At 52.9% G+C, this 23,044-nt stretch overlaps 3 protein-coding genes across 6 annotated transcripts in view; 2 read left to right on the top strand and 1 right to left on the bottom strand.

Annotated features, from left to right (window-relative positions):
- Positions 1 to 4,059, top strand: part of SKIC2 (SKI2 subunit of superkiller complex) — a 9,750-nt gene extending 5,691 nt beyond the window's left edge. The window contains exons 18-28 of the mRNA XM_070418870.1: positions 770 to 1,000; positions 1,293 to 1,430; positions 1,585 to 1,722; positions 1,846 to 1,950; positions 2,205 to 2,352; positions 2,446 to 2,572; positions 2,673 to 2,883; positions 3,019 to 3,129; positions 3,198 to 3,416; positions 3,592 to 3,732; positions 3,822 to 4,059. Of these exons, the coding sequence (XP_070274971.1) occupies positions 770 to 1,000; positions 1,293 to 1,430; positions 1,585 to 1,722; positions 1,846 to 1,950; positions 2,205 to 2,352; positions 2,446 to 2,572; positions 2,673 to 2,883; positions 3,019 to 3,129; positions 3,198 to 3,416; positions 3,592 to 3,732; positions 3,822 to 4,022 (1,770 nt within the window). The 3' untranslated portion in view covers positions 4,023 to 4,059. The remainder of the gene's footprint in view (positions 1 to 769; positions 1,001 to 1,292; positions 1,431 to 1,584; positions 1,723 to 1,845; positions 1,951 to 2,204; positions 2,353 to 2,445; positions 2,573 to 2,672; positions 2,884 to 3,018; positions 3,130 to 3,197; positions 3,417 to 3,591; positions 3,733 to 3,821) is intronic.
- Positions 2,402 to 6,132, bottom strand: DXO (decapping exoribonuclease). 4 transcript variants are annotated; one of them, XM_070418875.1, is made up of 7 exons: positions 5,480 to 6,132; positions 5,138 to 5,373; positions 4,835 to 5,054; positions 4,595 to 4,730; positions 4,406 to 4,500; positions 4,235 to 4,321; positions 2,402 to 3,148 (listed from the first exon to the last, which is right to left on the bottom strand). In XM_070418875.1, exons 1-7 carry the CDS (start codon positions 5,830 to 5,832, stop codon positions 3,082 to 3,084), a joined length of 1,194 nt encoding a protein of 397 aa, XP_070274976.1. In that variant the 5' UTR covers positions 5,833 to 6,132; the 3' UTR covers positions 2,402 to 3,081. The 4 variants fall into 4 exon arrangements, with proteins under 4 accessions (XP_070274976.1, XP_070274979.1, XP_070274978.1 ...); XM_070418878.1 differs by having other exon boundaries at positions 5,564 to 6,132; XM_070418877.1 differs by lacking the exon at positions 2,402 to 3,148 and adding an exon at positions 3,465 to 3,585 and having other exon boundaries at positions 5,480 to 6,131.
- On the top strand, positions 6,062 to 23,044 carry STK19 (serine/threonine kinase 19). The gene is made up of 6 exons (XM_070418881.1): positions 6,062 to 6,432; positions 20,738 to 20,833; positions 21,024 to 21,163; positions 22,143 to 22,240; positions 22,337 to 22,484; positions 22,663 to 23,044. Exons 1-6 carry the CDS (start codon positions 6,145 to 6,147, stop codon positions 22,706 to 22,708), a joined length of 816 nt encoding a protein of 271 aa, XP_070274982.1. The 5' UTR covers positions 6,062 to 6,144; the 3' UTR covers positions 22,709 to 23,044.

The following is a 23,044-nucleotide window of genomic DNA, read 5'->3' as shown; positions in this document are numbered from 1 at the left end:
TTCGCTGGAGGGTCTTGCCCCCATGTTGATGGCCACACAGCATCTGCGAATTGCAATCGAGTGAGGTCTGCCTGCATAGGACTCTAGGACCCTTCGCACAGGGTGGCCAGTCGAGCGGACCCTGGCTTTCCTTAGGCCAGAGCAGGCATAACATACTCTGACCCAATTCCATTCCTGAATATAAGCCACAAGGAAGTCCTCACCTGGGCCCAGGGGGAAACATGTCTGCTCTTTCTTTGTTGGCTAGTCTGGCAGGGATCGGTCCCTGCCCCTTGGGGAGAGCAGCTGGGTAACTGTAGGGATGCTCCCCACTGTCCTGCCGCAGTTGGAAGCGAGGGGTTAGGTATAACCACAGGGACAGGTGGGTGCTGAAAACACCATGTGGAGAAAGAGAAGTAAGGAAACAGGAGATACGCAACTGCTTTCAATGTGAATTGCAAATTACATGCACACAAGACGTGTAAGAACACTTTCACACAAAACGATACTCATTACAGACATCGGGTGACTGACAGTGGGGATGGGGGTGGGTGTGGGGGCCCCAAGAAAGGAATAGGTAGCTAAGTAAATGAATGAGGAGGGCAGAGGGCACGAAGGAGGGCAGAGGGCAGAGGTCTGAGGACCCACAGGTCGTCCCCGCTCTGTCCATTTGCCGAGTGGAGTGGGCTCCTGAGTTAGCCACCTGGACCACGCCAGCTGCCTACATGGCCTTGCTAGTGAGGCGGGGGTGGCTGCGTGGCCTGTGCTGATCTCTCTTCCCGTGTCCCAGGTCTTGTTCGCCACAGAGACCTTTGCCATGGGTGTCAACATGCCGGCCCGAACGGTGGTGTTTGACTCCATGCGAAAGCACGACGGCAACGCCTTCCGGGACCTGCTCCCCGGGGAGTACGTGCAGATGGCGGGCCGCGCCGGCCGCAGGGGCCTGGACCCCACGGGCACCGTCATCCTGCTCTGCAAGGGCCGCGTGCCCGAGATGGTGGACCTGCACCGCATGATGACGGTGAGACACGAGGCCCAGCCCCGCCCGCCGGCTCCCTCTCCGGCCCTTGCCCCCTCCTTTCTGTCTACTATTTCCTTTGCCCAGGGAAGCCCCTGTGGGAGCGAGCAGATCCAAGGGTGAGACCTGGTCTCGCTCTATCCCGCACTGAGTGCGGCGCTAGCAGGGCCTTGTGACTCCATCAGTTCTGCTCCCTTATTTGGCAGAAGCGGTGAGCGGGCAGCTTGTCTAGGGTGGTCCGCAGAGGGCTGGCTGGGGAGCTGCGGGCCCAGCCTGGTCTCCCCGCTCCCCGCAGGGTAAGCCCTCGCAGCTGCAGTCTCAGTTCCGCCTCACGTACACCATGATCCTCAACCTGCTGCGGGTGGACGCCCTCAGGGTGGAGGACATGATGAAGAGGAGCTTCTCTGAGTTTCCGTCTCGCAAGGACAGCAAGGTGAGGGGTCGGGTGACCAGTACCCTGGCCGGGACATTGGACGAGGGAAGCAGGCTGGGGAGAGGTGGGCATGCAGAGGCCAGTGGGCTGCAGGTGGGGATGTAGCCGACTGAGCCTGGAGACTCATTTCACACCTGCCCTTGCTTCTGCCCAGGCCCACGAACAGGCCCTGGCTGAATTAACCAAGAAGCTGGGGGCCTTGGAGGAGCCTGACCTGACCGGCCAACTGGTGGACCTGCCCGAGTATTACAGCTGGGGAGAGGAGCTGACAGAGACCCGCAGCCTGATCCAGGTCAGCAGGGGTGCTGGGGAGACGGAGGAGGGGAAGACAGGGCGGCACTCTGGGCGCCCCTGAACTGGTCCCTGCATCCCTGACTCTGCCTCCTTCATCCGTGTGCACATCCCCGCTCCTCAGCGACGTGTCATGGAGTCTGTCAACGGGCTGAAGTCTCTCTCGGCCGGGAGGGTGGTGGTTGTGAAGACTCAGGAGCATCACAACGCACTGGGTGTGATCCTGCAGGTGATGCCGGGGATCTGGGCCCGAGGGAGGAGCAGGTTACACTCGGCAGTGCCCTCATCTTCCCTCTTGCCTTCCTTTCCTCCCATCACCACCACTTCGTGCCCTCTGCCCTCCCCCGCTCCCCAACCTGCCTGCTTGACCTGGTCTGCATTGGTGGGCTCTGCGTGGCTGCTCCGGGATCCCTGCCTGAGGTGGGACCTGCTCTTGACCTTGTCCACTCCTCTCATTCCCTGTCCCGGCCTCCCCGCCCCTAGGTCTCCTCGAACTCCACCAGCAGGGCATTCACCACTCTGGTCTTGTGTGATAAACCCGTGTCTGAGGACCCACAGGAGAGGCGCTCGGCCTCCCCAGTTGTGCCCTACCCAGAGGACCTGGTGGGATTTAAACTGTTCCTGCCTGAAGGTGAGAGGGGCAGATGCCCAGGTCCCTAAGGGCAGTGAAGGCAGGGCACCTGGGTTCAGGGCGAGGTCTGACCCTGCTCGTCCCTTTTCACAGGGCCCTGTGACCACACTGTGGCCAAGCTCCAGCCCGGAGACGTGGCTGCCATCACCACCAAAGTGCTCCGGGTGAACGGGGAGAAGATCTTGGAGGACTTCAGCAGGAGGCAGCAGCTGAAATTCAAGTCTGATGCTGGGGAGGCCCCTTTCCCGGGGAGGGACCACGTGGGGAGGAGTGGGAGGCAGGGTTGGGGGCCCCCGTCTCAGGACCTGCTCCTTCCTCAGGAAGGACCCTCCCCTCGCTGCTGTGACCGCTGCTGCCCAGGAATTGCTGCGCCTGGCTCAGGCCCACCCGGCAGGACCCCCTACCCTTGACCCTGTCAACGACTTGCAGCTTAAGGATGTGTCAGTGGTTGAGGGGGGACTCCGGGCCCGGAAGCTAGAGGAGCTGATCCGGGGGGCTCAGTGCGTGCACAGCCCCCGTTTCCCTGCCCAGGTAGGGCCCTGGATGCCAGCTTTAAGCCTTTTTTCTCTGGTCCCCTGTAGGCTGCCCACCCCCATGTCAGCCCTGGTCCTCAAGCCCCGTGGAGGGGAGGGAGAGCTGACCCGCCCCTGCCGTGTCTCTCCACAGTACCTGAAGCTGCAGGAGCGAAGGCAGCTACAGAAGGAGATAGAGCGGCTGCGCTTCCTGCTGTCAGACCAGTCGCTGCTGCTGCTCCCCGAGTACCACCAGCGAGTAGAGGTGAGAGCAGTGTGGGGGGCTAGTGAGGGAGAACAGCAGGCTTCCGACACCCGCCATCTTCCGTCCAGGTGCTCCGAACTCTGGGCTATGTAGACGAGGCGGGCACGGTGAAGCTGGCGGGGCGCGTGGCTTGTGCCATGAGCAGCCACGAGCTGCTCCTCACCGAGCTCATGTTCGACAACGCTCTGAGTGCCCTGCGGCCGGAGGAGATAGCAGCTCTGCTCTCCGGCCTGGTCTGCCAGAGCCCCGGGGACACTGGGGAGCAGCTCCCAAGTACCCTCAAACAGGTATTGGGCCCCCCCTCCCCGGGCTGCAGCATTCCCAGGCCCCACCCCCAGGGTCCCCCGTGACCTCTCCAACCCTGTACGTGCCCCGAAGAGCTGGAATGGCTTCTTCCTTGATCTGAGCCTCCCTAGTCCTGGAGCAGGAAGGGGGTCTTAACCTGTCCTTCCCCACCTGCAGGGAGTGGAACGTGTCCGCGCTGTGGCCAAGCGGATTGGTGAGGTCCAGGTGGCCTGTGGCCTGAACCAGACAGTGGAAGAATTTGTAGGGGAGCTGAATTTCGGGCTGGTCGGGGTTGTGTACGAGTGGGCCCGGGGCATGGTGAGTAACTGGATTTGGGGTTTTGCAGACGGTTGGGGAGAGCCTACCCAGGTCTATCAAATTGAGTCCCCATCCTGCTTCCCCCACAGCCCTTCTCGGAGTTGGCAGGGCTCTCGGGGACGCCCGAGGGCCTGGTGGTTCGCTGCATCCAGCGCCTGGCCGAGATGTGTCGCTCACTGCGAGGGGCGGCCCGCCTGGTAGGCGAGCCTGTGCTGGGTGCCAAGATGGAGACGGCAGCTACCCTGCTGCGGAGGGACATCGTCTTTGCAGCTAGCCTCTATACTCAGTGAATGACCCCCATGGGAAAATAATAAAACAGCAAACGCCTGTGTGTACTTGAGGTGCTGGGCAGGGTGACAGCTCAAAGACACAGCAGGGAGAACCACCTAGAAATCTGCCTTTAACTGCACAGAGACAGGACCAGCCCCCCTGAAGTATAAGTCCTTAGGGAACGGTGTCTTGGGGGGGCGATGGGAGCTCCTGAGTCATGGCTTCCACGTACCATGTGGGCAGGAAGACATGGGGTGTGTCCCGATGTACAGACACGGTGACTGGGCCGCCAGGCTCCCAGGAGAAGAGGTGGACAAGCCTGAGGGGAAGACAGAGTCAGCAGCTGAGGGCTGGAGGCCGGGCTCCTGGGACCCAGAGGGGAGGGCAGAGCGGAATGCCTCACCTGGGGTCGTCCTGGACGACTGTGTTCTGGGCAAAGCTGAGGAAGGCGGCACAGAAGTTCATGCACACGGAAGGGTTCCAGCCGTCACGGTCATTCTGGAGAGGGCCGAGGAGGAGGCAGAAATGAGTGAGGGCAGGAGCGGGACACGGGACCTGGGGTCTTGGCGTGGGGGTTCAGGTACCGCCTTACCCTGACGTGTTCAAACATCTGCATGGTGGGAAAGGTCTTGAGGGAACAGACGAAACCCTCCGGGTTGCGGAAGCCAGCGACAACATTGGGGACGCCCAGGAGGAATGACTGAGCCCACCATTTCAGGAGCTTGTGTCTGTAAGGAAAGACAGGCGTCAGGGGGGCGCCCCCTCCTCTTCCCCCCAAGTCCCTGTCCCAGCTGTCAGCTCTCAGCCCTGGCCCGCCCACCCCCTCCTGAACCTGTAGAAGCTCCTCCATTGGCCAGGGCTGTGCATCTCCTTGGAGGTCTTGAGCTCCACATAGCAGGTGGGGGGCTGCGGAGATGGGGCCTGGGGGTCTGTGCAGTCCACCTCCCCCGAGAAGAGCAGAGGGTGGCTTCCCAGGCGGCTGCGTAGCACAGAGCAGAAGGCCACGTTGGTGTTAACCTCCCCAGAGGGGTCGGGGGAGCCTCCAGGTTTGTCTGTACGGAGAGAAGCAGCAACAGGGTGGGGGCTCACAGTCTCTGGGGGAGCGGGAGGCCTGCAGAGCAGGGGCAACGCTCACCTGCACACATGTACTGCTCGAACTTGTACCCCATGTACATCAGCTCCCGGAGGAGCGGTGGCCGGGCGAGCCTCTGCGCGCGAGCAGCGGGCGTCTCCACCTCACTCAGGTACAGCGTCCCCTGGAACCTGGAGGCCGCCAGCTGCCAGCCCTCCTGCCGCTCGTACGGTGTCGTCAGCAGTTTTGTCAGGTGCCCCCGCCACGTCACGATGGCCCCTGCCAGCCAGCCGGGACCCCTGAGAGGAGGGAGAGGCTGCAGGGCACCGCGCACTGGCGCAGATGGCTCCCCGGAGCTCCCCCCAGGGCGGTGCGCGCCCGCGCTGGCCCCGTCTCCGCGCTCACCCCTCCAGCCCGCCTCGGTGCTCCAGGAGCCAGCGCAGCAGGTGGTCCAGGCCCTCTCGCACCTCCTCGTCCCGCGGCTGGTACCTGTCGGGGTACCCCTCTCGGAGGTCGAAGTTGGGGCCCTGACCAGCGGTGGGTGGGCTGTAGTAGCGCAAGGCCTGGGCATCGCCGTGGTACTGGCGCTGCGCGTCCAGGGAGAAGCAGCCCAGCTGGGACGGGCGCCGGTAGAACGGGAAGGGCCCGGAGTAGAGGGCGGGCTCCGTGGGCAGCGAGGGCGCGGGGCGCGGGGGTTTGTTCCGCGGTTCGGCTCCTTCTACCTTCCCAGCTCCCCGCTTGGTGCCCCGGGGCTCCATGAGGCGCTGGGAGGTGGGGGCGTCCCTTCTGCAGAGGAGGCGGGAAGACGCGGGCCTCCCGACGGCCGGCCCCGGCCTGGAACCACCGGGCGGGGGCGGGGGGCGCCCGCGGGGAGGGCAGGGGCGGGCGGCTGAGCCCAGGCCCGGTCGCCGCGGAGCCGACGCCGCGCAGGAACGCGGAGACCCGGCGGGTTTCCGGCCCGATGACGCGATCACTCCGCGCCAGCGGAGGGCCCAGCCCGCGCTCCCGGGGTGGCCGCTCGTCCGCGGCGCCGGAGCCTCGGTTCGCGTCTGCGGCGCTGGGTCCGCGACATGAGCCGGAAGAGGCCGCGCCTGGGCGCGGAGCCGCTCGGTCTGAGGCGGCGGCGCGGCGGCGGGCCCGCCGAGGCCGACCCCCCGGGGGGCGCGGCTGATGCCCGGGTGTTGGGGGGCGGCGCCCTGCCGGGCAGCCCTCCCCGCCCGGGGTCGGCGCGCGCGGCGGTCGCGGAGCTGGGGCGGCTGTTCCCGCGGGGCCTGTTCGAGGACGCGCTGCCGCCCATCGCGCTGCGGAGCCAGGTGTACAGCCTCGTGCCGGACCGGACGGCGGCGGACCGGCAGCTGGTGAGGGCGCGGCGGCCCCGGCCAGCACGCCGGGCGGGGCGCGAGCCAGGTGCCCAGGGGAGCGCGGAGCTCGGGAATTCACCGGCATAACGTTTGCAGCCTCATGACGGTGTAGAATCGGGAACACGGCCTTTCTTACCTACTGGCTGGCTGCTTTTCGGGGTTTCTCCGCTCCTGTCCTCGGCCAGTCTCACCAGCGGCTTGTCAAAGTTAATGTCTTTCAAAGGACTCACACGTAGCTTTGTTGCCATCTTGTTGGCATGTTTTCTGCTTCATTGATCTGTTTCCCTTTGCTGTTGGGTTTATTTTACGCCCCCCCCCCCCCCCCCCCACACACACACACTAACTTTTATCCTCTCTTTTCTAATAAATGCATGGCAGGCTGTAGTTTTCCGCTAAGTATTGAGATTTATCTATCCTCTCAAGTTTGGGTATATGTTTTCATTATCATTTATTTCAAAATGTCTTCTAATTTGTCCTGTGTCTCCCCCCCCTCCCCTTTGATTTATTGGGTTGATTAGTAACGTGTGTTTTAATTTCTGAGCGTTTTCTTATTACCTCACTAGAGTCCCGGTGCAGGTCGGCCAACCAGGGAGGGACCCCGAGGGCTCCAGAGCCTGTGGGGCCCGCCTGCTTAGTCTCTCTCCGAGGGCCCCAGCAGCAAGCTAACCTACAGGTCGGAGCATCTGCCCCTTGGTGGTCAGTGCACAGCATAGCAGGTGGCTAGCATATTATTAGCATAATAAGCTTTGATTGGTTGAATGGCTGACCAGTTTACTGGACACTCAGCATATTAGGCTTTTATTATATAGGACTAGAGGCCCGGTGCACAAAAATTTGTGCACTGATTGGGAGGGGGTGTCCCTCAGCCCCACTTGTACCCTCTCACAGTCTGGGATCCCTCGGGAGATAATGACCTTCTGGCTTAGGCCCGCTCCCGGGTGGCAGAGGGCAGGCCCAATCCCTAGGTGCAGCCCCTGGTTGGGCTCAGAGTAGGGCCGAATGGGGAGTTGGGGCGCCACCCCCTGTCACACACACAGCAGGGCGGATCAGGGGGATTGGGGTGCCGCCGCTGTCACACTCAGGGCAGAGCCGATGGGGAGGTTGCGGCTCTACCCTGTCACACACAGAGCAGGGTCGATCAGGGGGTTGGGGAGCTCCCCCCTATCAGGCACAGAGTAGGGCCGATAGGGGAGTTGGGGCACCGCCCCCTGTCACACACAGAGCAGGCGGATCAGGGGGTTGGGGCACCGCACCCTGTCACACACATAGCCGCAGGGCAATCGGGGTTGGGGAGCTCCCCCCTATCAGGCACAGAGCAGGGCCGATCAGGGGGTTGAGGCGCCTTCCCCTGTCACGAACAGAGCAGGGCGGATAGGGAGGTTGTGGCCCCGCCCCCTGTCACAGAGCCGCAGGGCAATCGGGGTTTGGTCGCTGCCCCCTGTCAAGCTGCTCCAGGGGCCAGGAGGCCTTACTGCTCAGCTGATCCCGGTGCTGGGAGGCCTCGCGGCTCCACTTGACACCGGGGCAGTGAGGCCTCGCTGCTCAACTGATCCCGGTGCCAGGAGTCCTCGCGGCTACGCTGATCCCAGGCCGGAAGGTCTTGCGGTTCCGCTGATCCCGGTGCCAGGCCTCGCGGCTCCGCTGATCCCGGTGCTGGGAGGCATATTACCCTTTTACTATATAGTATAGAGGCCTGGTGCACGGGTGGGGGCCGGCTGGTTTGCCCTGAAGGGTGTCCCTGATCAGGGTGGGGGTCCCGCTTGGGTGCCTGGCCAGCCTGGATGAGGGGATGATGGCTGTTTGCAGCTGGTCACACCCCCTTCAGGGTGGGGGTCCCCACTGGGGTGCCTGGCCAGTCTGGGTGAGGGGCTGAGGGCTGTTTTCAGGCTGGCGGGTGACTGAAGCTCCCAACCTCTCCTTTTTTTCTTTTTTATTCTGGTATTTATTTACCTTCTATGGCTGTCACTGGAACTGAGAGCCGACTTTAGCTCTGAGGCCTGGCTGCAGTTCTGAGACCTCGGCTGCTGAAAGCAGGTATCTGGGTTTGTTCTATAATTGAAACAATGTTGCGGTCCTGCTGGCTGAAGCCCGGCTGGCTGAAAGCAGGTTTCTGGGCAATGTTTAGCTTCTATATTTGCAACATTGTTTCTTAGACTGCAGCTCAGAGCCCGGCAGTGGCAGGCGGGGAACCTTGGCTTCCTCCTTCACTGGAGCAAGCAAGCCTCCTGTTCACTTCAGCTGTCTGGCTGCCGGCCGCCATCTTGGTTGGCGGTTAATTTGCATATCGCCCTGATTAGCCAATGGGAAGCGTGTTGGAGGTACGGTTAATTACCATGTTTGCCTATTATTAGATAGGATTATATACGAAGAGGCCTGGTGCATGAAATTCGTGCACTGGGCGGGGGTGTGTGTCCCTAGCCCAGCCTGCACACTCTTCAACCTGGGACATCCCTCTTACAATCCAGGACTGCTGGCTCCCAACCGCTCGCCTGCCTGCCTGCCTGATTGCCCCTAACCGCTTCTGCCTGCCAGCCTGATTACCTTCTAACCCAGCCGTGGGCAAACTACGGCCCACAGGCCGGATCCGGCCTGTTTGAAATGAATAAAACTAAAAAAAAAAGACCGTACCCTTTTATGTAATGATGTTTACTTTGAATTTATATTAGTTCACACAAACACTCCATCCATGCTTCTGTTCCGGCCCTCCGGTCCAGTTTAAGAACCCATTGTGGCCCTCGAGTCAAAAAGTTTACCCACCCCTGTCCTAACCACTCCCCTGCCAGCCTGATCAACGCCTAAATGCCCCCCTGCCGGCCTGATTGCCCCCAAATGCCCTCTCCTGCTGGCCCGATCACCCCCAACTGCCCTCCCCGGCAGACCTGGTTGCCCCTAATTGCTCTCCCCTGCAGACCTGGTTGCCCCCAAATGCCCTCCCCTGCTGGCCCAATCATCCCCAACTGCCCTTCCCTGCCAGCCCGGTTGCCCCCAGCTGCCCTCTCCTGCAGACCAGGTCACCACCAACTGCCCTCCCCTGCTGGCCTGGTTGCCCCCAACTGCCCTCCCTGCTGGCCCAATCATCCCCAACTGCCCTTCCCTGCCAGCCTGGTTGCCCCCAACTGCCCTCTCCTGCCGGCCTGGTCGCCCCTAACTGCCCTCTCCTGCTGACCTGGTCCCCCCCCCCCCAGCTTCCCTCCCCTGCAGGCCTGGTCCCCCCAAACTGCCCTCCCTCCCCTGCAGGCGTGGTCACTCCCAACTGCCCTCCCCTGCAACCCTGGTTGCTCCCAACTGCCCTCCTCTGCAGGCCTGGTTGCTCCCACTGCACTCCCCTGCAGGTCTGGTCTCCCCCAACTGGCCTGGTCACCCCTAACTGCCCTTCCCTGCTAGCCTGATCGCCCACAACTGCCCTCCTCTGCCGGTCATCTTGTGCAAGGGCATTATGGTCAATTTGCATATTACCTCTTTATTATATAGGATTGTTTCTTATTTCTGGCTAAGTGATATAGTGGCCAGAGAGCATACAATATGATTTTTGCTATTTGAAACTTGTTGAGACTTGCTTCATGCTATGTGGTCAGTGTTGATGTTCTTTGTGAACGGTGACGCTGAGATGAGCTTGGCGTGCAGGATGAGTTTAGAGAAGCAGAGGGCTACCGCTCGCTCAGGCAAGTAGCAAAGCCCCCAAAGCTCTCATGGCCTTTATTTGGGGACTACAGCAAGTGACAATGATTAACAGGCATGCTTATGAGATCATCTGAGCTAAGTTATACATTAAACTATTAAACTTTCCACCTGCAGCAGTGCACCCTCAAACTTTCCATGCCCTCATGGACTATTTGTCACCTCGAGGAAAGTTCTGCCTCTGAACAATAAGTCTTGCTTGCAAGACTTTGTTCTGACGTGGCCCGCTTGCAGGCCCCCGCCTTTTCTTGGCAGAATGTCCTCTTCTAGTTAACTTCATTCTGCTTGACCAGCTACAATTTCCTCCTTTTAGTTTTGCTGCAGGTTTGAATCATGACAGAGAAGATAGCAATGCTGTTTCATTATAAGGTACAGGGGTGACATATAAACCAGTATGGTTCCAATCACACTTTAACTGTAATCGCCTTTGCAGACTAACAATTTGGTCCCCTAATAAAACTACTGATTGTTCAAGATCAGCTAATTGTTCATTGATTTCACTATCAATTTTTCATTGAGAACTCCATAACTGTTCTCAGAACAGTTTAGCCAGTCTTGAACAAAAGTAGCAGTTTGGACTGATCGCTGTAATGCCACCCCAGCTGCTGCAGCAGTTGCTGTTATAGCAATTAACCCAAGAATTACAGCGATTAACATGCCAATAAACCTTTTTGATCTCTTCAATATTCCTTCCGCAATAGATACAAGCTTTCTCTACTGTGATTAAAAGGTACAGAGTTATTTACACAAGTTAACAAGGTACAATTAAAATAAGATATTTCCCCAGTAGTTTGATTCCATTGGACTGGTCCTTTCAAGGATTAGTGGTGCTTTCAGCCACACTCAACCAGGCTTGATTACCCAACTGCAGACAATGATCACCAGTCCCAGGCACACAGGCATTCCGGCATCTGGTTTCAAAGGCCCACGATCATCAAAAGGTCCAGGCATCCAATTAGAGTCATTAGTTACAGGGCCTTCCATGGGCAGTCACAAGACGCTCCCCTTTCTGGCATAGGCGCTTCACCTGTTCCCATGTAGGTGGAGGGGTGTTTCGGGTGCGAGGCAACGGCACGCAAATTGTTTGTCCTCCCTGGATGGTTAGCTGCTCGAAACGGTCTTCCAGTCCCGCTTCGTCACACTTCCTCTTGCTCGCCATGCCTTAACTTGATTCTTTTATCAGGAATCCAGAACTTCTTGGTTCCTGTGGAAACATAAGCATAGCCTCGACCCCATTGTAAAAGAGTAGCCGGGCACCATTGATTAGTAGTGACATCGTGGTACATGATAGGTTGTTCTACTGGGACCTCCTTTTTATGTCCCCAATGTATCTCAGCAGCTGACACTGCATCTGTATTCAAATTTAAAAAATTTAAAGTAAATAGAGCTCTTAATAATCTTCATCGGGGAGTCTGGCCTGATACCAGCTCATCTCCCCCTTTTTGTTTTTGCAGCATTTCCTTAAGGGTGCGATTCTGTCGTTCAATCATTGCTTGACCTGTGCTGTTTCCAGGAATTCCTGTAATATGTTTAATATCAAATTGTTGGAAAAAATGTTGACACTTACCTGATAAATATGCTGAGCCATTGTCAGTTTTTTTTTAAAATCTTTATTGTTCAGATTACATTTGTTCCTCTTTTTTCCCCCCCATAACTCCCCTCCTCCCAGTTCCCGCCCCACCCTCCGCCCTCACTCCCCACCCACTGTCCCTATCCATAGGTGCACGATTTTTGTCCAGTCTCTTCCCGCATCTCTCATTCTCCTTTCCCCCCCAAGAATAGTTTGTCCATTCCCTTTCTATGTCCCTGATTCATTATAATCACCAGTTCATTCTGTACATCAGATTATTTATTCACTTGATTCTTGGATTCACTTGTTGATAGATGCATGTTTGTTGTTCACTATTTGTATCTTTACCTTTTTCTTTTTCCTCTTCTTAAAGGATACCTTTCAGCATTTCGTATAATACTGGTTTAGTGGGGATGAACTCCTTTAGCTTTTCCTTATCTGTGAAGCTCTTTATCTGACCTTCAATTCTGAATGATAGCTTTGCTGGATAAAGTAGTCTTGGTTGTAGGTTCTTGCTATTCATCACTTTGAATATTTCTTGCTACTCCCTTCTGGCCTGCAAAGTTTCTGGTGAGAAATCAGCTGACAGTCATATGGGTATTCCCTTGTAGGTAACTGAGTTTCTTTCTCTTGCTGCTTTTAAGATTCTCTCTTTGTCTTTTGCTCTTGGCATTTTAATGATGATGTGTCTTGGTGTGGTCCTCTTTGGATTCCTTTTGTTTGGGGTTCTCTGCGCTTCCTGGACCTGTAAGTCTATTTCTTTCACCAGGAAGGGGAAGTTTTCTGTCATTATTTCTTCAAATAGGTTTTCAATATCTTGCTGTCTCTCATCTTCTGGTACCCCTATAATTCGGATGTTGGTACGCTTGTAGCTGTCCCAGAGGCTCCTTACACTATCTTCGTATTTTTGGGTTCTTTTTTCATTTTGCTTTTCCGGTTGGGTGTTTCTCGCTTCTTCGCATTTCAAATCTTTGACTTGATTCTTGCCCTCCTCTGGTCTGCTGTTGGGAGTCTGTATAATATTCTTTATTTCAGTCAGTGTATGCTTACTTTCTAGATGGTCCTTTATCACACCATCGAGGGTCTCATTAGATTTCCTGTACATCTCATCAAGTTTATCGACAGACTCTAGAAGCCTCTTGAGAGACCTCAAAAGTGTGGTTCTGAACTCAATATCCTCCCTTGATAGTTTTGTCCTGTTTCTTTGTCTCCGCATTTTTTACGCTTTCTTGGTACACCCCCTAGTAGTCTTTGTGCGCAGTCTTGTTGTAGTTAAGCCTTGATTGTTGTAGTTAATACTAGAGGGATTTGACCACCAGGCTGACCGGCTGTGAGAATCAGCTGTGTGGAAAACTTCTGTCCCCTGGGGAGGTGCTAATCTAGCCTTTGCCTGAGGCGATCCAGCAAATGGCTCTGCACAGGGCTTGGGCGGGTCGGGATCAACAGGGCGGGTGGAGGGAGCAGTTATGGCTGCTCTCAATCCCGGTCCTAGAGGCTCTGCTTCTCAGAACCCCGGCCGCCACTGCAAACCTCAGAGAGAAGGCTGCCCTCAGCTTCCAACTGATGCCGGACAATCCCGCTTCTCCCGTCTGAGTCTGAGTCCCTAGAGACTCGCCCGGATCTGGAGCCCAGTGTCTGAGACTCCCTCCTGATTGAAAACGACAACCGTGCCCTCAGCCACCAGCCCGCTTTGCGCGCGCACCTCGGTACCTTTATATTTTCCACACTGCGCCTCTTCTGAGCTTCAGTATGCTGTTCTCTTTCCTTCTAGTTAAAGAGTCTCTCCTCAGCCATCCTTCCTGTGGTTCTGGGTGATGTCTGTTCCGTCTTTTAGTTGTATTTTTGAAGTGGTTGTTTGCGGCAGCAACCTCCGGTGTTTACCTATGCCGCCATCTTGGTTATCTCCCCCATTGTCAGTTTTAATGGCTAGGGGTTTGCCTATTACAGCAAAGGCTTTAATGCTGGATTTGGAATTCCAGGTTGTAAAGGTCCTATAGGCTCAATAATCTTATTAATTCGTTTAAAATCAGTAAGCATCCTCCATTTACCTGATTTTTTCTTTATAACAAAGACAGGGGAATTCTATGGACTAGAGCTAGTTTCAATATGCCCTAATTGTATCTGTTCTTTAATAATGATTTGAAGTGCTTCTAACTTCTCTCTTGTTAGGGGCCACTGCTCTACCTATACTGGTTTAGTTGTTTTCCACTTTAATGGTAGGGCGAAGCGCTTTGGAGTGGCCCCCTTTATATATTTTGATCCTGAACACTGGTGCCAGCACCAGCTTGAAAAATCATTTGTCTATGGCCTTTCTGTAGAGAAGGTATAGTAATTGTAGCCCCCCATTGCTGTAAAAGATCTCTTCCCCACAAAGATAGTGCAATGGAGGCGACATATGGCTATATTTGGCCCTTTTGTCCTTCAGGCCCCTGGCATTCAAGTACATTAGAGCTTTGTAAAATCTCAGCGAGGTTTACAACCTGTAAAGGTTGTATTCACCTTGTGTACCAGCCAAGATTGAGGCCAGTGCAAAGTAGAAATTATAGTTATATCAGCCCCAGAATCCACCAGGCTGATAATTTTCATTCCCTCTGGGAATATTACTGTAAAAATTGAAGTCTTTGGCCTCCTAAGATTGTATGCTAAAAAACCTTTTTTCCCGTGCTACCAAACCCCCCAGTTCGCTTAACTGGTGCTGTATGCCCTATTTGTTTATAGGGAAGCAATAATAACTGTGCCATTTTTTCTCCAGCCTTTATATTTATAATACTAGAAGCAGACATTATAACTAATATTTATCCTTCATAATCTGCATCAATAACTCCGGGGTGAATTTGTAAACCTTTAGTCGTCAGGCTACTTCTTCCTAATAGCAATCCTACTGTTTCCTTAGGTAAAGGTCCATAAAACCCAGGGGGTGTTTTGTGAACCCCTTCTTTCTTCTCGTATTCATTTTCTCGGCGCCTCGAGGTAGGCCCTTCTTTCTGCCCGTATTCTTTTTCTCGGGGCCTCGAGCTAGGCCCTGAATCTAGTTTCCTGACTGCACGGGTGTTTTGCCGTCTTTATCTTTAACAGACTGGCGTTCACTGACCCAGTGTTCCCCTTTTACATCTAGGGCATAATCGGGGAGCACTTTTGGCTTTCCCTTGTGAGACTTTTGCCTTCCAACAATCCTTTCTTTTATGTCCTTCTCTCCCACATTCAAAGCATTTAATAGGATGAGGAATTGCAGTTTTTAATGCATCAGCAAGAAGATTATTATTATTTATTTATATAAGATTTTAATATTATTATTATTATAATTATTATTATATTAGTATTATTTGTATAACTTCAGAAAATGATTGGGCCGGGGTGCCGGCCTCCTCCATTTTCGACCAAGCCTTTAAGCAACAAGCTTTAATCTGTGCATAACAGCATCCTCTAACAGCACCTGTTGCTGTAAGCTACTATGTGTCCCAGTTCCTGTTAGCTGGTCAAAATTACATCCAGGTGGATTTTGTTGTGCTTTAATCATCGCCACTCTCCTGGCTTCTTCCCACCACCAGGATTTAAATTGCAGATATTGCCCTGGGGCTAATACTGCCTTAGCGATAGCATTCCAATCATATGGAATTAATTAATAATCTGTATAAATTAATTCTATATTAATTAATATATAAAATTAATATATAATTATATTATAGAATAATATTATTATTAATAATGTATATAAATTAATTAATTTATAACCTGTATAAATTTATATCACTCTTAACTCTACATGTTGTACTCATGAGGGTATTGAGCATTAGCAGCTCTTTGTGTCCTCAGAAGGAGGGTGGAGGCTCAGCCGCTAACGCCGGATTAGTGGCTAGTGCCCTTTTACTTTCACTTTTTGGCAGCAGCGCAGCCAACTCCTGAGGACTTTTATTCTCTTTCTTTCCATTAACTTAAGGAGAGTGTAAACATCACCATCTGCTTCAGCAGAAAATGAAACATCCAGCTCTGAATCGCTGGCTGAGGCTATTCTTTCATAACCTAATTCATTTGGACAGCTAGTTTTCTGTTCCTTTTTTGACTCCCTCCGTTCTGTGACCGCACCCAGGAGTGGCTCAGGGGGTAGCAATCTCTCAGGAGGGAGAGGCTCAGGGCTTAAACACCCAGCTCCTGGTGCAGCATTCGCGACCTCAAAGGAATTTCTTCATAATCTTCAGAATCAGACTGAAAAGGCTGTAAAGCTAACGTTACGAAATTAAAAATAGCCCATACATCAGCCTCTATAGCATTTCCCTGTTGATGAGCCCGCCTTAATGACTTTCCAACTTGTTTCCACAACTTAAGATTTAGCTGCTGTTTTCCTTCTGGGTGAAACCAATAACAGTGCTGCTGGACTGCCTTAAACAATTTTTTAAAAGCCTCATCCTTCACTTTTACCCCTGCGCTCTTCAATAATGATCGCAAGACAGCGATATATTGACTCTGTAATGACGGGTTATTCCCCATGACCCTGCTTCTATTGCTGAAAGTTCCGCGTACTCTGCGCTGGCATCTCCCTTTCGGTCCTGCCCGATCCCAATTACTCACCTTTGGGTCCCTGTTCTGTTTGGGCGCCATTTGTTGATGTTCTTTGTGAACGGTGACGCTGAGATGAGCTTGGCGTGCAGGATGAGTTTAGAGAAGCAGAGGGCTACCGCTCGCTCAGGCGAGTAGCAAAGCCTCCAAAGCTCTCTTGGCTTTTATTTGGGGAGTACAGCAAGTAACAATGGAGTACAGCAAGTGACAATGATTAACAGGCATGCCTATGAGATCATCTGAGCTAAGTTATACATTAAACTATTAATTTCCTATGTTATACAAAGACCCTTTCCACCTGCAGCAGTGCGCCCTCCCTTGAACTTTCCATGCCCTTATGGACTACTTATCACCTCAAGGAAAGTCCTGCCTCTGAACAATAAGTCTTGCTTGCAAGATTTTGTTCTGACGTGGCCCGCTTGCAGGCCCCCGCCTTTTCTTGGCAGAATGTCCTCTTCTAGTTAGCTTCATTCTGCTTGACCGGCTATAGTCAGTTTTGCTAAATATTGTATGTGTAGTTGAAAAGAATATGCATTATTCAGTTATTAATTTCTCAGTAACTAGAGTTACTATTGAAGTCTTCTAGTTCCTCACTGATTATTTTGTCTGTTTGTTCTATAAGTTAATGAAAATTGGATTAATATACTTTCTTTTTAAATTAAATCTTTATTGTTCAGATTACATTTGTTCCTCCTTTTTTTCCCCCCCATAACTGCCCTCCTCCCAGTTCCCGCCCCACCCTCCGCCCTCACTCCCCACCCACTGTCCCTATCCATAGGTGCACAATTTTTGTCCAGTCTCTTTCCGCATCTCCCACACTCCTTTCCCCCCCAAGAACAGTCACTCCATTCCCTTTCTATGTCCCTGATTCATTATAATCACCAGTTTATTCTGTACATCAGATTATCTATTCACTTGATTCTTAGATTCACTTGTTGATAGATGCATGTTTGTTGTTAATTTCTATCTTTACCTTTTTCTTCTTCCTCTTCTTAAAGGATACCTTTCAGCATTTCATATAATACTGGTTTGGTGGTGATGAACTCCTTTAGCTTTTCCTTATCTGTGAAGCTCTTTATCTGACCTTCAATTCTGAATGATAGCTTTGCTGGATAAAGTAATCTTGGTTGTAGGTTCTTGCTATTCATCACTTTGAATATTTCTTGCCATTCCCTTCTGGCCTGCAAAGTTTCTGTTGAGAAATCAGCTGACAGTCATATGGGTATTCCCTTGTAGGTAATTGAGTCTCTTTCTCTTGCTGCTTTTAAGATTCTCTCTTTGTCTTTTGCTCTTGGCATTTTAATGATGATGTGTCTTGGTGTGGTCCTCTTTGGATTCCTTTTGTTTGGGGTTCTCTGCGCTTCTTGGACCTGTAAGTCCATTTCTTTCACCAGGTGAGGGAAGTTTTCTGCCATTATTTCTTCAAATAGGTTTTCAATATCTTGCTGTCGCTCATCTTCTGGCACCCCTATAATTCTGATATTTGTACGCTTGAAGCTGTCCCAGAGGCTCCTTAAACTATCTTCGTATTTTTGGATTCTTTTTTCATTTTGCTTTTCCGGTTGGGTGTTTTTTGCTTCTTCACATTTCAGATCTTTGACTTGATTCTTGCGCTCCTCTGGTCTGCTGTTGGGAGTCTGTATAATATTCTTTATTTCAGTCAGTGTATGCTTAATTTCTAGTTGGTTCTTTATCACACCATCGAGGGTCTCATTAGATTTCGTGAGGGTCTCATTAGATTCCTTGAGGCTCTCATCAAGTTTATTGGCAGCTTCTAGCACATTATTGAAAGCCCTCAAAAGTGCGTTTTTTAGCTCTATATCCTCCATTTCTGTCATTTTTTTTGTCCGCATTTTTTATGCTTTCTTGGTGTACCCCCTTGTGGTCCTTATGCGCAGTCTTGTTCTAGTTAAGCCTTGATTATTGTAGTTAGTACTAGAGGGATTTGACCACCAGGCCGACTGGCTGTGAGAATCACCTGTATCTGCAGTGGGAAAACTTCTGTCCCCTGGGGAGGTGCTAATCTAGCCTTTGCCTGAGGCGATCCAGCAAATGGCTCTGCACAGGGCTTGGGCGGGGCGGGTCGCACGGGATCAACAGGGCGGGCAGAGGGAGCAGTTATGGCTGCTCTCAGTCCTGTTCCCAGAGGCTCTGCTTCTCAGAACCCCAGCAACTGCTGCAAACCTCGGAGAGAAAGCTGCCCTCACGTTCCAACTGATGCCAGACAATCCCGCCTCTCCCGTTTGAGTCTGAGTCCCTAGAGACTCACCCGGATCTGGAGCTCAGAGTCTGAGACTCCCTCCCGATTGAAACCGACAACCGTGCCCTCAGCCACCAGCCCGCTTTGCGCGCGCACCTCGGTACCTTTGTATTTTCCACACTGCGCCTCCTCTGAGCCTCGGTATGCTGTTCTCTTTCCTTCTAGTTGAAGAGTCTCTCCTCAGCCAGCCTTCCTGTGGTTCTGGGTGATGTCCGTTCCGTCTTTTAGTTGTATTTTTGAAGTGGTTGTTTGCGGCAGCAATCTCCGGTGTTTACCTATGCAGCCATCTTGGTCTCTCCTCCCACATAATCTAATATACTTTTGTGATTGTGGATATGTTATTGTCTTTTCAAATATTTCCCCTACCTTATCTCTTTTCATTCCTCCTTGGACTTCAACTACACATACATTGGACCTTCTCTTTGTATCCTTTACGTCTTTTAGCTTCTTGTCTGCATTTTCAATCTTTTTTACTGTATTATATCCTTGTTAGTTTTATAAAATCTGTTTTACAGGCTAGTAGCTTTTTATTTAGCTGTGCCTTAATACATTAAACCCATCCATTGTGTCCTTAATTGCACTTGCCAGTTCTAGAATTTCTATTTGGTTATTTTTCAACATATTATGTCAGTTTATATAATTTCTTGCTAAAAAATTCTATCTTGACTGTTATTATTTAAGCATTATACACATAGGGGTTTTTTAGTAGTCTGTTTTTTAAAAAAATATATTTTATTGATTTCTTTACAGAGAGGAAGGGAGAGAGATAGAGAGCTAGAAACATCGATGAGAGAGAAACATCGATCAGCTGCCTCCTGCACATCTCCCACTGGGGAGGTGCCCGCAACCCAGGTACATGCTCTTGACCGGGATCGAACCTGGGACCACTGAGCCAAACCGGTTTCGGCAGTAGTCTGTTTTTGATAACTCCCTGATAACATGTCTTTTGGGGTCTGTTTCTATTGTCTGTTTCTTTTGAATTTTGTTTCCTTGTGTGTTCATTTACTTATTTATGCCCAGTTATTATTTTTTAAAATATATCATTATTGATTTCAGAGAGGAAGGGAGAGGGGGAGAGAGAGAGAGAAATATCAACAATGAGAATCATTGATCAGCTGCCTCCTGCATGCCCCCTACTGGGGATTGAGTCTGGGATCCTTCAGTCTGCAAGCCGATGCTCTATCCACTGAGCCAAACCGGCTAGGGTGCGCCCAGTTATTTTTGACTGTGCTGGACAGATTTGCCTAAATCATCAAATGCCCTCCATCTTCCAATTACATCTTTGTTGTTGTTATTCCTCACCTGAGGATATTTTTTTTCCCATTGATTTTTAGAGAGAGTGGAAGGGAGGGAGGGAGTGAGAAACATCGATGTGAGAGACACATCGATTAGTTGCCTCTGCCAGGGATCGATCCTGCAACCCAGGCATGTGCTCTTGACCAGGAATGGAACCTGCGACCCTTCAGTGCTCAGGCCAATGCTCTAACCACCTAGGCACACTGGCCACAGAGCCCCATTATTTCTATGAATTTTTTTGTTGACGTATTACCTTGTGAGCTCTTTGATGCTTAACAATTTTAAAAACAATATTTTATCCAGCATTTTAATTTTCAGCAGGTGAGTTAGTTCTTGCTGTATTCTTAGAAACACTAGTCCTGGTTGATTTTTATTTGTTTTAAACATTTTATCCCATATTCTTCACTATTTTCCTCTGCCCACAGTCTAGACTTACTTCCTTGAGAGCAGGGTCTGTGTCTTTTTAAAATATACATATATTTTTATTGATTTCAGAGAAGAAGGGAGAAGCAGAGAGAGATAGAAGCATCAATGATTGGCTGCCTCCTGCACGCCCCCCACCCACTGGGGATTGAGCATGCAACCCCAGCATGTGCCCTGACTGGGAGTCAACCCGTGACCTCCTGGTTCATAGGTTGATGCTCAACCATTGAGCCACACCAGCTGGGCAGGGTCTGTGTCTTAATCACTGTTTTATCTTACTTAGTGTCTGGCATATGATTAGTCTTGGAAAGTGTGTACTGATCGTTTAACATAAGAGATGAGGTGGGTGGATGGGAGGGTGGGTAACCAATTGGAAAATACTCCTTGGTAATTCCCCTGATTCTCCCCACAGTTTTCCCTTTACTTGGAGGAAAGCTCCCCAGTATGGGCAGCGTCCCCCGGGTATGGTAGAGCATCTTACCCTGATAGCCTTCTTTTCACCCCCATCTTCCTGGAAACAGAAAGAACTTCAGGAACAGGGGGAGATCAGAGTCCTCCAGCTGGGCTTCGACCTGGACGCCCACGGGATTGTGCTCACCGAGGACTACAGGACCAGCGTGCGTGTGGCTGGGGCGCGGGGCAGGCGGCTCTCCCGCCACACCTCCCAGGGCACGGGCTCTGTTGGTAGTAATAGGAGGGACAGGAAGGAGGGGGAGGAAAGTATGAGAGGTGGGACGAACTGGGCAGAAGGGGGTCTGCCTCCCACGTGCTGAGAAACGTCCCCCAGCCTCTCCTCCCTGCTTCCAGGTCCTCAAGGCCTGCGATGGCCGGCCCTACGCTGGGGCCGTGCAGAAGTTTCTGGCTTTGGTGCTTCCAGCCTGCGGGGACCTTAGCTTCCAGCAGGACCAAATGACGCAGACCTTTGGCTTCAGGGACACAGAGATCACGTGAGACTTGGGGGGCCGATCACATCCGGCGTCTGGCACCTCCCTGCCTCCCTCCCCCCAGCCTGGCCCTTTTCCTTTTGCTGATCCTGCCCAAAGGGTTGACTTTTTTTTTTTTTTTTTTTTTTAGTAAAATCTAAATTTGTATCCTTCCCCCGAGAGAGAGGCCTATCTCACCTGGAGCCTTGGACGTAAATTCAGGCTATCTGGGTGGCTAGTGAGATGGATCTAGAGGCCCGGCAGGGACCACACATGCCTGATGTGAATCACGCTGAGACTAAGAACGCGAGTGGTAGGCACTAAAGCACTCATATTCCAAACAGCAGCCAGGCGTGGCGAGAGGGAAATGTCCGTGCCGGGCTGGCCCGGCTCCGGTCCCTACTGTGCACCATGGTATCTGTGAAGGCGTTTTATGAGCTTCTCAGGAGACGTGGGAGGAGCTGTGGTGAGGCAGGGGCACAGGAAAAAGACCCTTATCTCTCCCCTGCGGGTGGGAGTGAGCGTGCGTCAGGGCTTGTGGTCAGGGAGGAATCAAGACTGGTTTTAGGCCCTGACCGGTTTGGCTCAGTGGATAGAGCGTCGGCCTGCGGACTGAAGGGTCCCAGGTTCAATTCCGGTCAAGGGCGTGTTCCTTGGTTGTGGGCACATCCCCAGTAGAGGGTGTGCAGGAGGCAGCTGATCGATGTTTCTCTCTCGTGGATGTTTCTAACTCTCTGTCCCTCTCCCTTCCTCTCTGTAAAAAATCAATAAAATATATTTTTTAAAAAAATGACTGGTTTTAGGAAACAAGTAGCAGGAAGAAAGCGTGCGGGAGGGCAGCGGGTTAGGCGAATGGGACCAGAGACCTGCTGGGCAGGGGCGGGGAGGAAGGTGTCTGCTGTCCGGTCCCTTTGCCCGGTCGCCCATGTTCCCAAACATTAGTGGTGAGGAGAGAGGATTCTCAGAGCCGGTTCTCCTCTCTCCTGGCTTCCCACCCACTTAGGCAGCTGGTCAACGCCGGAGTCCTCACTGTCCGAGATGCCGGGAGTTGGTGGCTGGCTGTGCCTGGAGCTGGGAGATTCATTAAGTATTTTGTTAAAGGTATTCTGTCTGCAGCTCAGCCCTCAGCCCTCCAGAACACCTTTCTGGGCTCCTCTGGCCGCAGGCCTTACTCCCTGCTCCTGTCCACCTCTCTAGGGCGCCGGGCTGTCCTTGGCATGGTCCGGAAGGCCAAGTACCGGGAGCTGCTCCTGTCGGAGCTCCTGGGCCGGCGGGCGCCTGCCTCGGTGAGACTCGGCCTTGCCTACCATGTGCACGACCTCATCGGAGCCCAGCTGGTGGACTGGTGAGTCTTGCCCCAGCCTCTGGCAGTGAGAGCAACAACCCAGAGCAGAGGTGGGTTTCCTTCACTAGGGAAGTCCAGCTCCTCTCTCCTCCGGAACCTGGGAATGTTTCTGCCAAGTTCTGAGTTCTCCCCAGACCTTGGCCCGCGCGTCTGGATCAACTGTGTCTTCCTCTTGCAGTGTCTCAACCACTTCTGGGACCCTTCTGCGCCTGCCAGAGACGTGAGGGTCTGCTCACCACGACAAGCCTTCCCGGAGCCGGGCCTGGGGGCCAGGCGTGCTGCCCAGCGGTGGCCGAGCCAGGGTCACCTTGCGAAAGCTTGGCCAGGAGGATGCGCGATGGACCCGAGTACATGCAGTGCCAGGCGTGACTGCTGCTGTTGACCTGGGCTCCGGGCCAGGGCGGGGTTTGGGCAGTGCTTTGGGGGCTTGTGGACATGGAGCCAGACCCCATGCCAGGGCCATGGCCGCTGCCTCTCGGGCAGCACGGTGCTGCTGTTACTGTCTTGGGGTAGGAAGGCGGGGTTTCTGAGGGGCAGGTGAGGGGGGCGGGGTTCTCTGC

This window comes from Myotis yumanensis, unplaced genomic scaffold (assembly GCF_028538775.1).
Source record: "Myotis yumanensis isolate MYYU_CA2020_CCGP unplaced genomic scaffold, mMyoYum1.0.hap1 SCAF_6, whole genome shotgun sequence".
NCBI lineage: Eukaryota > Metazoa > Chordata > Mammalia > Chiroptera > Vespertilionidae > Myotis > Myotis yumanensis.
Note: the sequence above shows the minus strand (reverse complement) of the source record. Positions and strands in the feature narration are given on the sequence as shown.

Bases quoted from the DNA above. Each gene is read 5' to 3' on its own strand.
- STK19 (XM_070418881.1), top strand. From the start codon at position 6,145: ATGAGCCGGAAGAGGCCGCGCCTGGGCGCGGAGCCGCTCGGTCTGAGG. The intron at 21,164-22,142 runs GTGAGACTTGGG...CCACCCACTTAG, and splicing joins TTCAGGGACACAGAGATCAC to GCAGCTGGTCAACGCCGGAG. The intron at 22,241-22,336 runs GTATTCTGTCTG...CCACCTCTCTAG, and splicing joins CATTAAGTATTTTGTTAAAG to GGCGCCGGGCTGTCCTTGGC.
- DXO (XM_070418875.1), bottom strand. From the start codon at position 5,832: ATGGAGCCCCGGGGCACCAAGCGGGGAGCTGGGAAGGTAGAAGGAGCC. The intron at 5,055-5,137 runs GTGAGCGTTGCC...CTCTCCGTACAG, and splicing joins CGAGCAGTACATGTGTGCAG to ACAAACCTGGAGGCTCCCCC. The intron at 3,149-4,234 runs GTACGTGGAAGC...CTCCCTCACTAG, and splicing joins CATGTCTTCCTGCCCACATG to CCCCCCACACTGCTCTCACC.